This window comes from Heliconius melpomene, chromosome 13, assembly GCF_056956725.1.
Source record: "Heliconius melpomene rosina isolate 202511_hmr_F chromosome 13, ASM5695672v1, whole genome shotgun sequence".
Lineage (NCBI taxonomy): Eukaryota > Metazoa > Arthropoda > Insecta > Lepidoptera > Nymphalidae > Heliconius > Heliconius melpomene.
Window position 1 is genome coordinate 6,343,267 of NC_140401.1, and position 12,086 is coordinate 6,355,352.

At 32.3% G+C, this 12,086-nt stretch overlaps 2 protein-coding genes across 3 annotated transcripts in view; both read right to left on the reverse strand.

Annotated features, from left to right (window-relative positions):
- The window catches only part of dnc (phosphodiesterase dunce), a 197,296-nt gene extending 196,155 nt beyond the window's left edge, over positions 1–1,141 (reverse strand). For both annotated transcript variants that reach the window (XM_085196736.1, XM_085196734.1), the window contains exon 1: positions 1,012–1,141. The gene's annotated coding sequence lies outside the window, so the exon portion shown is untranslated. The remainder of the gene's footprint in view (positions 1–1,011) is intronic.
- Positions 1,142–8,378: 7,237 nt separating this feature from the next.
- LOC146532732 (uncharacterized) overlaps positions 8,379–12,086 on the reverse strand; it is a 45,335-nt gene continuing 41,627 nt past the window's right edge. The window contains exon 4 of the mRNA XM_085196738.1: positions 8,379–8,715. Within this exon, the coding sequence (XP_085052864.1) occupies positions 8,712–8,715 (4 nt within the window). The 3' untranslated portion in view covers positions 8,379–8,711. The remainder of the gene's footprint in view (positions 8,716–12,086) is intronic.

A 12,086-nucleotide genomic window follows, 5' to 3' on the forward strand; every position in this document is an offset into this window, starting at 1 on the left:
CAATCAATTACTCCTCATTGAGCGGCCGCTGCTACAATTGCCAGTCGTTTTTGTGACCATCGCTAACAACCTAATGGTATAGACGTTCTCAATACGGTCTATGAGCCTCTGACGTCAGCTACGTACACTATCTAAGTGTGTATGGATTTGTATACGGTTATTACTAGTTCAATGTTTTCATATTTAATTTTAGTGATAATAACTTTTATTGATACATCGGGTTGTATTTATTGGTCTTTTTATTGTTTATTTACTTTATAAGAATTAACAAAGTATGATTTATGTCTTATGTAATTTATAATAATAATTGTTAGTTTTAGCCTTTTAATATCCATCAAGAAACGATTAGTAATCGCAAAAAAATAAACAGATTGTTATGTTAAAACAATCTATCGATTGTCATAATATTTCAGTAGCCCATCACTCTTTGTAAAATTATTGTAACGCCTTTTCAACACCTCCAAACGATTCTTGTTTTAGAAGTCTTAAATTTGCTGTCAACTGTGGTTTTTCTACATGAAAGATGATGGCTATGTTTACAAACATTCAACAAGTTGTCGATATTAAATCACATAAATCATACAGGTTACAGCACTCTTACGATATTGTAATCAAGTAATAATCACTTAATGCGGTAAATCGCAACCTCTTACCAAAAGTACTCGTATATACAAATTCGCACAGCGCAAAATGCCAGGTAAAGATCGTGCCCTAAACAACCTTGACATATTTTTATTTGTGTATATTATATTAGTTCATTTATAACGCCTAACCTAACTTCACGCGATGTAGTGTTAATGAGTGTTTTTACCGCGTGATTATCAGATTAAACTGTTATCTCGTTTCGTAATGATGGTCGCGTCATGCAAAATAATTCATAATGCCTCCATAAAGCTGAGCACACTCGGCCCATTAGTAGACCGATAGCACGGTTACGCTACAATCACTGACGAACACGAAAGTGAAGAGGCATCACTAAAAAATCATATACTCAGCAAATATAGCACAAACAATGCTCTACTGGCACACTGCACTCCGCGTCGGCCGAGCGTGTGGAGCGCGGAGTCCCACGGTGCATCTCACGTGGTGGCGGGACGCGGGGTCGGCGGTGGCAGCGGGCCCGGCGTCGCGACGGCCGGCAGACCGCGACTGGGGCCGTGGAGCGCGCCGCGCCGCAGCCTCGGGCGCGCGAGCAGGACGCCCATAGCGCGTCGCACCGCGCACCACCCGCGATTCTAGCCCTTGAACCCGAGATCTTAATTCCGATTTAGCGTGCTCTCGTGGAGGCTCTTACGGTGTAATTCGGCCGCCAAAGGGTTTTCACCCCGCGACCGTGCGCTCCCATGAGCGGAGGTTCGTAGACGCAAGAGATGAGATAGAGATGCTGTGTGGCCTTTAGTATAGGCCGTTTTGATGTTATATCAGTATCGAGCGTGTCTTTGACTTGTTGTTTTGGCCGTGAACGAATATTACGTGCATTTATTGCGAGATGCGACCTTACTTTGTCATATTATTTGGATTAGGATTGAGTACTTCATATTTAAAAAAACTCAACTCAAATTTTCAAGTAAGTACTTAACTATCATAAATTTCTTCATTTTACTCATATTAGGTTTTAGCTAGTATTCAAGATATATTAAGATACTAGTATATTAGATTTCGTAACAGTTTACATATGATAATTTAGAATAGGTACTTTTTTTATATATATTTGGTCTATACTGCAAACATAAATAATTTATTGGCAGACTTTTGTAATTATATTTTGTTTAATTTATATGAAATTAATGAAAAATTGCATTTCCCTTATTCTGCTTGAGATAAAAAACTAATCAGTTTCTCGTAAGTATCTTAATCGAACAGCTAGTTCTACTAGTACTAGCAAGTTAACTAGACTCATCATACAAAGTTTTCAAGACTTCAAAACGAATCTTCCGACATCATCACGAGGTACATATCCAAGCGTGGCACTTATCGTAGCGTCAATTTGTAAGCCAAATCGATCACTATTTATATCTGAAAACGCGTAAGCGGGCATCTGTTCCAATACTACTTTTAGAGTTGCATAATATGTCTATTATAGTCAAATACAGGCATATAGTAAACAACTTCAAGATGACACATACGAGTACATACATAGCATTTTACGCGAAGATTGCACAATCATAGAGATATTTTGTAATACTAGTTGAGTCCCGCAGGGGGGTCCTTACAGTCGTCGACTTCCTCACAGGCAGCCACATAGTGCTTGCTTTTATTCAGGGACAGAGAACCCTCAATCCCTCAATTTAATAAATAAAAGTTAATTATTACTTATATTATTAATTCTATTCATTAATTATTACTTTCATTCCCTCGAATGGGAATCGAACCCACAACTAAGACGTAAAAATAAAAAAATGAGGATTACTACCCAGAGTAGTGGATATTTTCTTAATTAATTCTAAAGATTATCAAAGCTCTCCAAAATAAACGGACGTATCTGTTATTTAATTAGATCTTTTAATTAGACATATTTTGTTAATTCCAGCTGGCTTTTATATTTATTAAAAAAATTGCTTTACTTATACTTATCGAAGAAAATGCTTTCATTATTTTTTTCTTTTTTTATCTTTCACTTTTTTTCTTGCACGTGGCAGGATAGGAAGAGGAAAACTAGTGTCAAGATACTCCGTTCCTCTGACTGGCGGAACTCAACGCCACACCTCAAAAGCCCACGATGGCCTTAATTACAAGTTTCATAATATGATATATATCATAAAATACTTATAGATAATATCAAATAACATTTAATTATAAATTTGTAATTCAGATCAAGTTGACCTCAGCCATCATTAAAAATTTAAATGATTTATATAAAATTTATTGAGCTTAACGCTATGCTCCCTCTTGAATATTGCCAGAGAGAATATTAGAGCGCAGCATTTAGTCTTACTTTAAGAAGTGGCTTTTCTTAAGCTTCTTACTATCATTTTATTATTTTATATACAGCAAAATTGAAACTGTAGTTAGAACCTTTTGTCGACAGTGCAGCAAGAGATGCCCTAAAAGCTCTCATATTGATCAGAAACGTGTTTGTATTTATTCAAGTGGGGTTAAGTTCCTTGTGGAAATAGATGAAACCATAGGACCACGTCATCTCAATCTCATTTTTATTATTTGTCCTGTTTTTTGTGATAGCTTATATTTTGCTAACATATTTTATTTTATGGAAAACAAATATGTACATAACATTATATCTCTTTATTTCATTATTATTATTTTATCATTTTGCTCTACACTATACATTTACATATATTTATAATATACTGTTAAAATTCCCCCCTTTTTTTAAACAGCGTTTTAATAAAGTAGTATACTTAAATAACAACTTTTTATACATTTCTATTGCCAAATTTACATTCCAAAATCGCATACATGTATGAGATATCTTCTTAAATTTATACTACACCTAGGAACTACATACATATTTTATAAAGATTTAACAAACTTATTATCAAATCTGGTAACACATAAAAAATTGCGTCAGTGATGCTTCAGTCTTATTAAGATTGTCTTTATTTCCTTATACTTTTTCTAGTGAACATGCTTGAATTCATATTCAAACATCTCTTATATATTAATAGTATAAAAATATATAGTTACTAACTTATATGTGAATAACTATATATTTTTAATCGTATTATATATAAGTACACTTTACTTTGATTGGCATTCTAGTATAGCGCCGTTCACCGGTCAGTGATCTCTGTTTAAGCCAGCCAATTGATTTTCCGAGTTAAAGATGCCTCCACACTTGGGACAAATGAAAACTTCCCTTGTACTTTAGATTCTAATATATGGACCGTTTATTTTGAATGTGGTGTAAGTCCATTTTTGAGAAAAATGAGCTATTACGTAATTCATGCTTAATTTAATGTAATTTTTTTATATATAACTAGTCCGTGTTAAATTTCTCAAAAAAAACCCATGTTTTGAACAACTTAAAATCAGTCGGTAAATGAAATTGCATAATCATCGACATACTAATCTTTAATTTTCTCGAAACAATAGAAAATGGACTTACACCACTCTCAAAATAAACGGTCCATATAAGTAATTCTTAAGTAGAAATTTTATTTAGGTTTCCAGAAGGCTAGTCGTGGCTCACAAGGACCGACAAGCTGTGGGTTCGATTCCCAATCGAGATTTAATATTTTCATTTCTTCGACACTGGATCTCAAGGCAAAACGCGGCGTTCAGTTCCGCCACTCAACACGCAACACCTTTAGAATTCTTTGGTTGAAGATGAAAAAATAAACATTTTGTGAACAAATAAGATTTGGTCTTATAGTTTATATCATTTTATGCAATTAAAACTTTGGATTAAGACAATAGTAGTCGAGGCTTGAAATTTAGCGCGTGTTTCATTTACAATTATAGCGTTGTTAAGATTACAGTCTTAACTACAGTCAGAACTTAAGTTCGTTAGGAAATTTAGGCATAAGTTTTGAACTTCGTGACTGTAGGTTGTTGCATTGATTGTAAGAGACGAGAATTAAGAGTTTAAATTAATTTATACGAAACATACAATTAGCAAAAACTTACATTTCTTAATTAAATTATGTAGCATACTGGTTTCGTACCTCAAAAGGAAAAACGAAACCCTTATAGAGTTTTAGGGTCACTTTGTTGTCCATCGGTCTGTCCGACTGTGAAGATCATCTATGCCGACATCGCGTGGAGTATCAAATTTTCATGTATACGGTCCATTGTAGCAAAGAAATATTGAAACTTGTAAGTCATCGCAATCAAAAGATACGAACATTTATGCTTGGTTTTTACTGCATTTTGTATGAAATTGAGGTACCCTATAGATGGTACCTTCCTTAGACCTACAAGTATGAAATTTGTTATGAAGTTATAACTTACATTAAAATAAAAGAGAAAATCCGAAAAGTGAAAATTAAACAAGTATTTTATAGAAAAATTCATTATATATTTATGGTGCGTATGAATTTGTTTTTGTATGAAATTAACATACAAAAAAACAAACGCACGAAATTTTAACTTTGCGTGAATTTTAACAGAAGTTTACAGTACAATTAACGGAATAAAACTGAGAAATGAAATTTTATGTTTAATTACGAATTAAAACTGTTACAATCTTATAATTATATTTCATTGCATACAAAATGAGTAGGTATATATATATTGCAAACTTATATTTCTAAACTTTTATAAGCTGTACTTCTCGTTTAATTACAATCTTGAAATTGGTACGAAAGGTGAGCGAGTTCAACTCGCACTTGATCGTTTTTTTTAATAAAGAAGTACAAATTTTACTTGTTACAGAAAAAAAACAGAAATGTCAAAATTATTTACTGTTATATGCTAATAATATAACTCACTGCGATATCATTAATGTTGTAGCTGCAAGTTACATAACAGAGCTACTGTACAGTTGGCATACATGGCACTGTAACGTACTTCGTTGCCAAACCTCTTGATATAAATAAGGTCAACGTCCGTCGTTTTTACTATTTGCTGACCTAAAAATATTTATAGTAGTCGATAATGAATGTAAATTTAAATGTTATAAACATAATTTAGAGGCCTTCGTATAATATACCTACTTCCAAGCCATAAATAAGTGCATTTTCAGGCATGGTGCATGCCCCAGAAACGTTATTGCCAATACATTTAGTTCTTTTAATCAAAAAAAAAATAATATTATACGGAACCTCTTGAACTTGAACCCCTATATTGACTTAATTTAATAAGTGTAACCAAAAGTGTTTTCATATTAATATTTTATAGACCCCGTCGTGGCACAGTGGCATAATGAGTGACTGTAAATGCGACGGTTGTGGGTTCGATTCCCGCTCAGAGGAATTAAATATTTTCATTTCCTCACCCTTGTAACAAGATAAAGCGTGGTGTTGAATCCCACTCAACATCCAACGTCTCGAAAATTCGACAGAGAGCGGAGAATGCAGTGTCTTTACACTTGGTTGCATCTGCCCACCTTGCTATATAGAGGATATAGCGTGAAGCTAATAATAATATTTATACGTATTACTATCGTTTGAACTTTTCAAGCGTTCAATATCCATTACATTTTCAAGGTTGTTCTTAAATAATTACAATTGCAAATAAAAAATAAAACAACAATATGTTTTTCTCATTAGCATTAGAATTAAATTCGTTAATTAGCTGTGGCGCTCTTTGTCAATGACGGGAAACACTAGTGACAAGTGTGAAAAACTAGTTTTCATCAAACCACATATAAACGACAGGTCTAACAAATTGACTTTTTCAATTTAAGCACCGCGCTACCGTGAAACTATCGGCACACGTTTCAAAGCACTTTGCTTTTCAGAATTTTATATACCACTATGGTATTCTCAAAACATTATTTACGTTGTTTTAATAGTTAATATAGATCATTATAAATATGGCAAAGGCCAGTCGTAACCCAGGGGCACATGAGTGTGACTGTAAACACAACAGGTTGTGGGTTCAATTCTTACTCGATAAAATGAGGTATTTAATATTTTCATGTCCTCCTGTCCTGCTCTAATAACGAGACAAATAGCGGCGTTGAGTTCTCCACTCAATACGCAATGCCTCCAGAATTTAGCGGAAAGTAGGGAATGTATCTCAGTGGGAACGGAGTGTCTTAAAATTAGGTTCCCAGATTCCCCGTGCCTACACTGCTACGTGCGGGATACAGCGTGAAGCTGAAAAAATAATAATATTTACAACGCCATGATACCGTTAAGTATATATTAAAAAGTTGAACAGTGAAATTTATTCGATTTCAAACTACTAATAATATTTATTATTATTTAATTTTTTGCCTAAAATACTATATAATTGCTTAAATATCATAATATTAGAGCTTAGAACTGAAATATAGTGAAGTTTTAACGCTAAACCTGACAGATGAGAGGAGAGGTAATATATCACGTCATCGATAAATCATCCTAAAGACGATTGGTAATTATTTAAGCGGCTGTCAGACCTCAGTCGTCAGTGGTGTTTATGTAAAATTTCATGGTAGGAGAAACTCAGACAATGTTTATTTTGGCGTTCGCGTGTGCTAAATGACTGTCACACCTGTGCATCCTGACACAGTATATAGGTATATACTCGTAAATAATAGCTGCGTACGTTTTATAGCGTGACAGTTTATTTTTGTAAATATTTCATTATATTTTTGACGACTGGTATACGACTGGTACACAGAGATAGATACAAGGTATGTTGTCAATAATAATTTATTTTTCTGCTGTTGTTACTATATTTATATTGGTATTTGTAAAAAATATTTCGATTGTATTGTTAACCTTGATAATTTAAATGTTTAATATTTTTTTATTTAATATCTGTAAATATTAAGCACAACTATCTCAAATAACAAATATTATATCACTAAATAGAATTTATATTTAAAATTGAAGAGATTATCTGCTTATTATAATACCAATATGAAGTAGCAATGAATTGAGGCTGTCTTGACGCAGCGTCTGACTGTACGAGACGCGGTTGTGAGCTTGGTTCCCATCTGGGGAAATGAATTGTTTACATTTCTTTGCACTGGTAACAAAACAGAGCAATTTCTTAAAAATTGAGCGGAAATTGGGGACCGCAATGTCGTAACACTAGGTTCCCTCTGCCAACCCTGCTATGTGCAGCGAATACCTTGAAGCTAACATAATGAATAATAACCTACAGAATACTTAGGAATGAAAGAAAATATTATTATTAATTTGTATGAAAAGAAACAACTCAAGTACCGAAAGCTATATCAACGTTGACATTATTTCATTGTCTCCAAATGGGAAATAAATTTAATACATCAATTTAACTTCAGCTAAAGGAATTTTCATCTCTCCAAAACAAAATATTTTAATTTTTAATAACTTTCTTAGTCCTACACAAATTGCAAGATTAATAGGTTATATTATACACCATCATATCTATTTGAACCAAAAGCTGCCCAAAGCCAATATTACAAATCAAAAAATCCACTTTCACAATATTTACTACGACTGAAAAAATGAGCATAAGTCTAAAAAGAATTTGCTAACAGTTTAGTAGTTACTGATTGAAAAATATCAACTGATTTGGTGATAACTTTTATTGTAGAACAGAATAAACTGATTATTATTAGCTATACATTTTTTTTAATTATATTCCCTTGTCCTCTTTCATTTACATGTAAGCTTTTATGAACCACACCCGCAATGTTCGTTTCGCTTCATCATCAGCCTAACTATCACAATTATGTAACTGGCATAGCTAATTTTTTTATTAGGTTGAAAAACTAAATTGTTAAGATCCAAGGTTTTATAAACAAACACAAATAAGTATTTGACTTTCTATTTATTTTGGACTAGGTATTATAAACAAAAATATTAAGTTAATTTTACTTTGAGTGCTTATACAAACTTTATATTAAAAATATATTCAATATACAAAATAAATTACTCTTGTAGTTTCGCTTTAAATAACTTTTTGTTTGTTAGATTATTGCTCACAGCTATACACGGAAATCAAACGGCCAGGAATCTTCAAATCTAAAAGACTATATTAGAACTAAAATAAAAATATAATTATATTTCACTTACCGAAAAATGAAACAGAGATATAGATGTATAGATATAGAAGTGTTAAAACATTTTTTTAGTTTTTTTTTATCTTGACTTTATTTCACCGTTGTTGATTTACCTGTAATAAAAATGAAGAAAATGAATTCAGAGAAACACGTCACTGTTATAAAATGAGTACGACATCGAATTAAAGCTATAGTTGTAAGAATTTTCTCCAAAGATTTCACCAAGGTTCCCCCAATGGATCGTGAATTTGCCAATTAATGCTTCTGTTTAAAAACAATAAAAAAGTTGTGGTTGTTATTTGTTAAATCTTTACAATGCTTATTACTTCAAAGAATCTGAACAAATAAATTTCCTATTAAAAGCAGCCTACGTTGTATAAAAAGCCTTTCTGCAACGTTTCAAGTACCTATCTAGTATCTACATATACTATATTGTTCACTGGATCACTACATCTATACATAAAATAAAATTGAAACTGATCGCTGTCTGCACGTTGCAAATGTATAAGAAAATCTATTATTGGGGGCATTTAACAATGTAATAGAGCTATGTGCAGAGGGTTTGCTGACTATAGAAGTCCGATATTTGTTCTTTTAGAGGCCAGTCCGGGCGCAGGAGCACAAAGTGTGACCAGAAAACCGACTGGTTGTGGGTTCAATCCGACTCGAGGAGATGAAATATTTATTTAAATTTATATTTCCATTTCTTCACTCTGATGTCAAAGCAACTAAATAAGTAAATAAATAATTGTGTAGATCAAGTGGGCGAAGCCGCAAGCTGGTCGCTAGATATTTTTTGTGTTGTAATAGTTCAATTTCAACGACCTACAAGTAGATTTTTTATTGAAACCCGTACACAAATATAATCTATGCAAAATAATATTTTAAGAGGATTCACAAACCTTTTAGAATATTTGTTATTTTTATACTAGCTATACCATTCGAATTGATTGAATACATTTTAAATAAACTATTTCCATTCATTCTATCCCTGGTAAGCTTCACGAGCAATCCATATCCAAAATAAAAATCTAAGTAAATATTTTAAAATGTTTTCAAATTGATTCAGTTTCATTGCTATATAAATAATAGCTATATAAATATGTATATATGTTTTGTGGACATTCATAGCGCCTAATATCAAGATTATAATTAATTCTAACTCGTATGAAGCAGTATCCGCATAACCACATATTCTACTATATATTACAATGCTTTAGGGTAATTCGGTAATCGACGTGTTAATTATATTACAGCCAATTAATTTTGTTAATATTAATGAATGTTTTTAGTTATTGACTTGGAATTATCTTTCGTGGTGATCCAAATTTATATACAATCCAAATATATATACAATCTAAGAGAAGAATATATTCGGATTAATATAAACAATAAAATAAATGATACACGGTGTATTTGTAACTGTCACAAAAACAACCTTAATCTAATTTCCACTTGCTTAAATCCTTTTCCAACTTGAAAGTCGTTGTCGGACATATAAATAAATCTAAATGATTATTCAGTCTACCCTAATACGCTATATTGGTGGGTCGAAAATTTGTTTTTGATCTTTGAAGCAGTATATTTCATTTATGTCATATTTAATAATATTTTAAATATTTATTGAAATACGATTTCATTAACAGGACTTTACTTTTTAGCAAACTAGAACTTTGCTTGTACCCTTTTATGACATTATTTTCATCTTCTGGCATATCTAGTGTATTAAGTTAAGGATGGACAGTTTATACTCTACGTAACAAGGCAGATCCTATCCTAACCTATCCTACGTAGAGTATAAACTGTCCATCCTTATCAAAATCAAAACAAAAAATGAAACCTACAATATATAGGTTCAACCAAATGGAAAGTCTGTCTTTATGCAATTTAAATCTACCTACGACATGCATATCGGTGTCTATTCTGAGTTTTCCTAATGTAAAAGCTCATAACTGCCAATTACCAATACACTGAGAATTCCTTAATAAGACGTGGTGCATGCACGTATCGTTCATAATAGTAGGCAGCATTCATCAAACACATACCAGTACAACTTAATTATCGATAGGAAGTGGCATTTCACGTTACAACCAACTTGATTGTGGAACGTGTACCTACTTGCAAATTATTAGTTATTATTATCAATTTTTAAGGAAGAATATACTTTTTAGACATTTATTGATTATGTTTTTTACATTAGTTTAATTTTAAGGCCACATCTATTAAATATATGTGAAAACTTTTCTATGGACAATTTTTTTAAGACTTCAAACTGAATTAAAGTGAGTTGTTGGGAGAAAAATAATCATCATTTCATCTTAGAAAAATATAATGTTTATTTTAAACAAAAACGTGTTATCTATTGAAGCATCTCAATGATATCGATCTGTTCAATGTAATTCAAAATTAATCGCTAACAAAGGAAATATTTAAATGTGACTGGGGCTCGTTTCTATTACTACTTTTTACTTCCAAAACTAGAAAGTTAGTCCTGTTTCTAAATAAAAAACATTAATAAAATGACCATGTACAGAATCAAAAGTTCAAATTGAAAAGTACGACTGAATTACATATTTCATTTCACGTAATTTTATCGGACGAGAAGATTAAATGAATTAAAGGAAAACGAGATGACGGAATCAAAGGCTCGCCGGGCGTTAATTTACCTCAGCCGCGATTTCGAAAATTATATCAGAACCTACTAACAGCTGCTCCTGACTATAAATAAATAAAAAGCTACTTACATAAAGCTATGTCCAATGACGTAATATTTCTTTAAATATTTATTTTAATTTACTTATTTCACTACATTATTTTTTTTAACGTTATATTTTCATTCATTCGCTCTGGTCCCAAGGCAAAGCGCGGCGTTGTGTTCTGCCAGTCAACACATACGTCTACAGAATTCGGCGGAAAGTGGGAAAGGAGTGTCTTAACACTAGGTTCCCTCTGCCTTCCCTGTTATATGCGGAATAGAGTGTAAATTTAATTTTAAATACAGGAGATTTATGTAAAACCTTTACTTAGTGTACATTTAATTTAGTGTTGGACTTTACATATTACTATTTGAAGAGATTCAGAATTGTCAAAATATTTAAATAAGAAAAAAAATATTTTATGAAATCATGACAGAAACATATTGATTTACGAGTATATAACAAAATAATATATAACGAACATACGCAACATGTCCCACACCAACTGTTAGTGATACATAAAGATCCAAGAAAATGTGTAAACGCGACGTGAACACATTCGTCTGACCTTCTCAAAAGAAAATCTGTTTACCCAATCAAAGCGATAAAGCGAGGGAGCTCTAAAAAGTGGCTCATCCGTCTTAATTATTCATGGCAGAGATATCGATCCCCAGCCAACGCTAACCGACATCTGTGAAGCGCGATCTCATACAAACTTGTACTCGCATAGGAACTTCGTTTACTTGTGGCTAACCGTAAAAGCAGTTTTTCATTTTCCCCCGCATAAC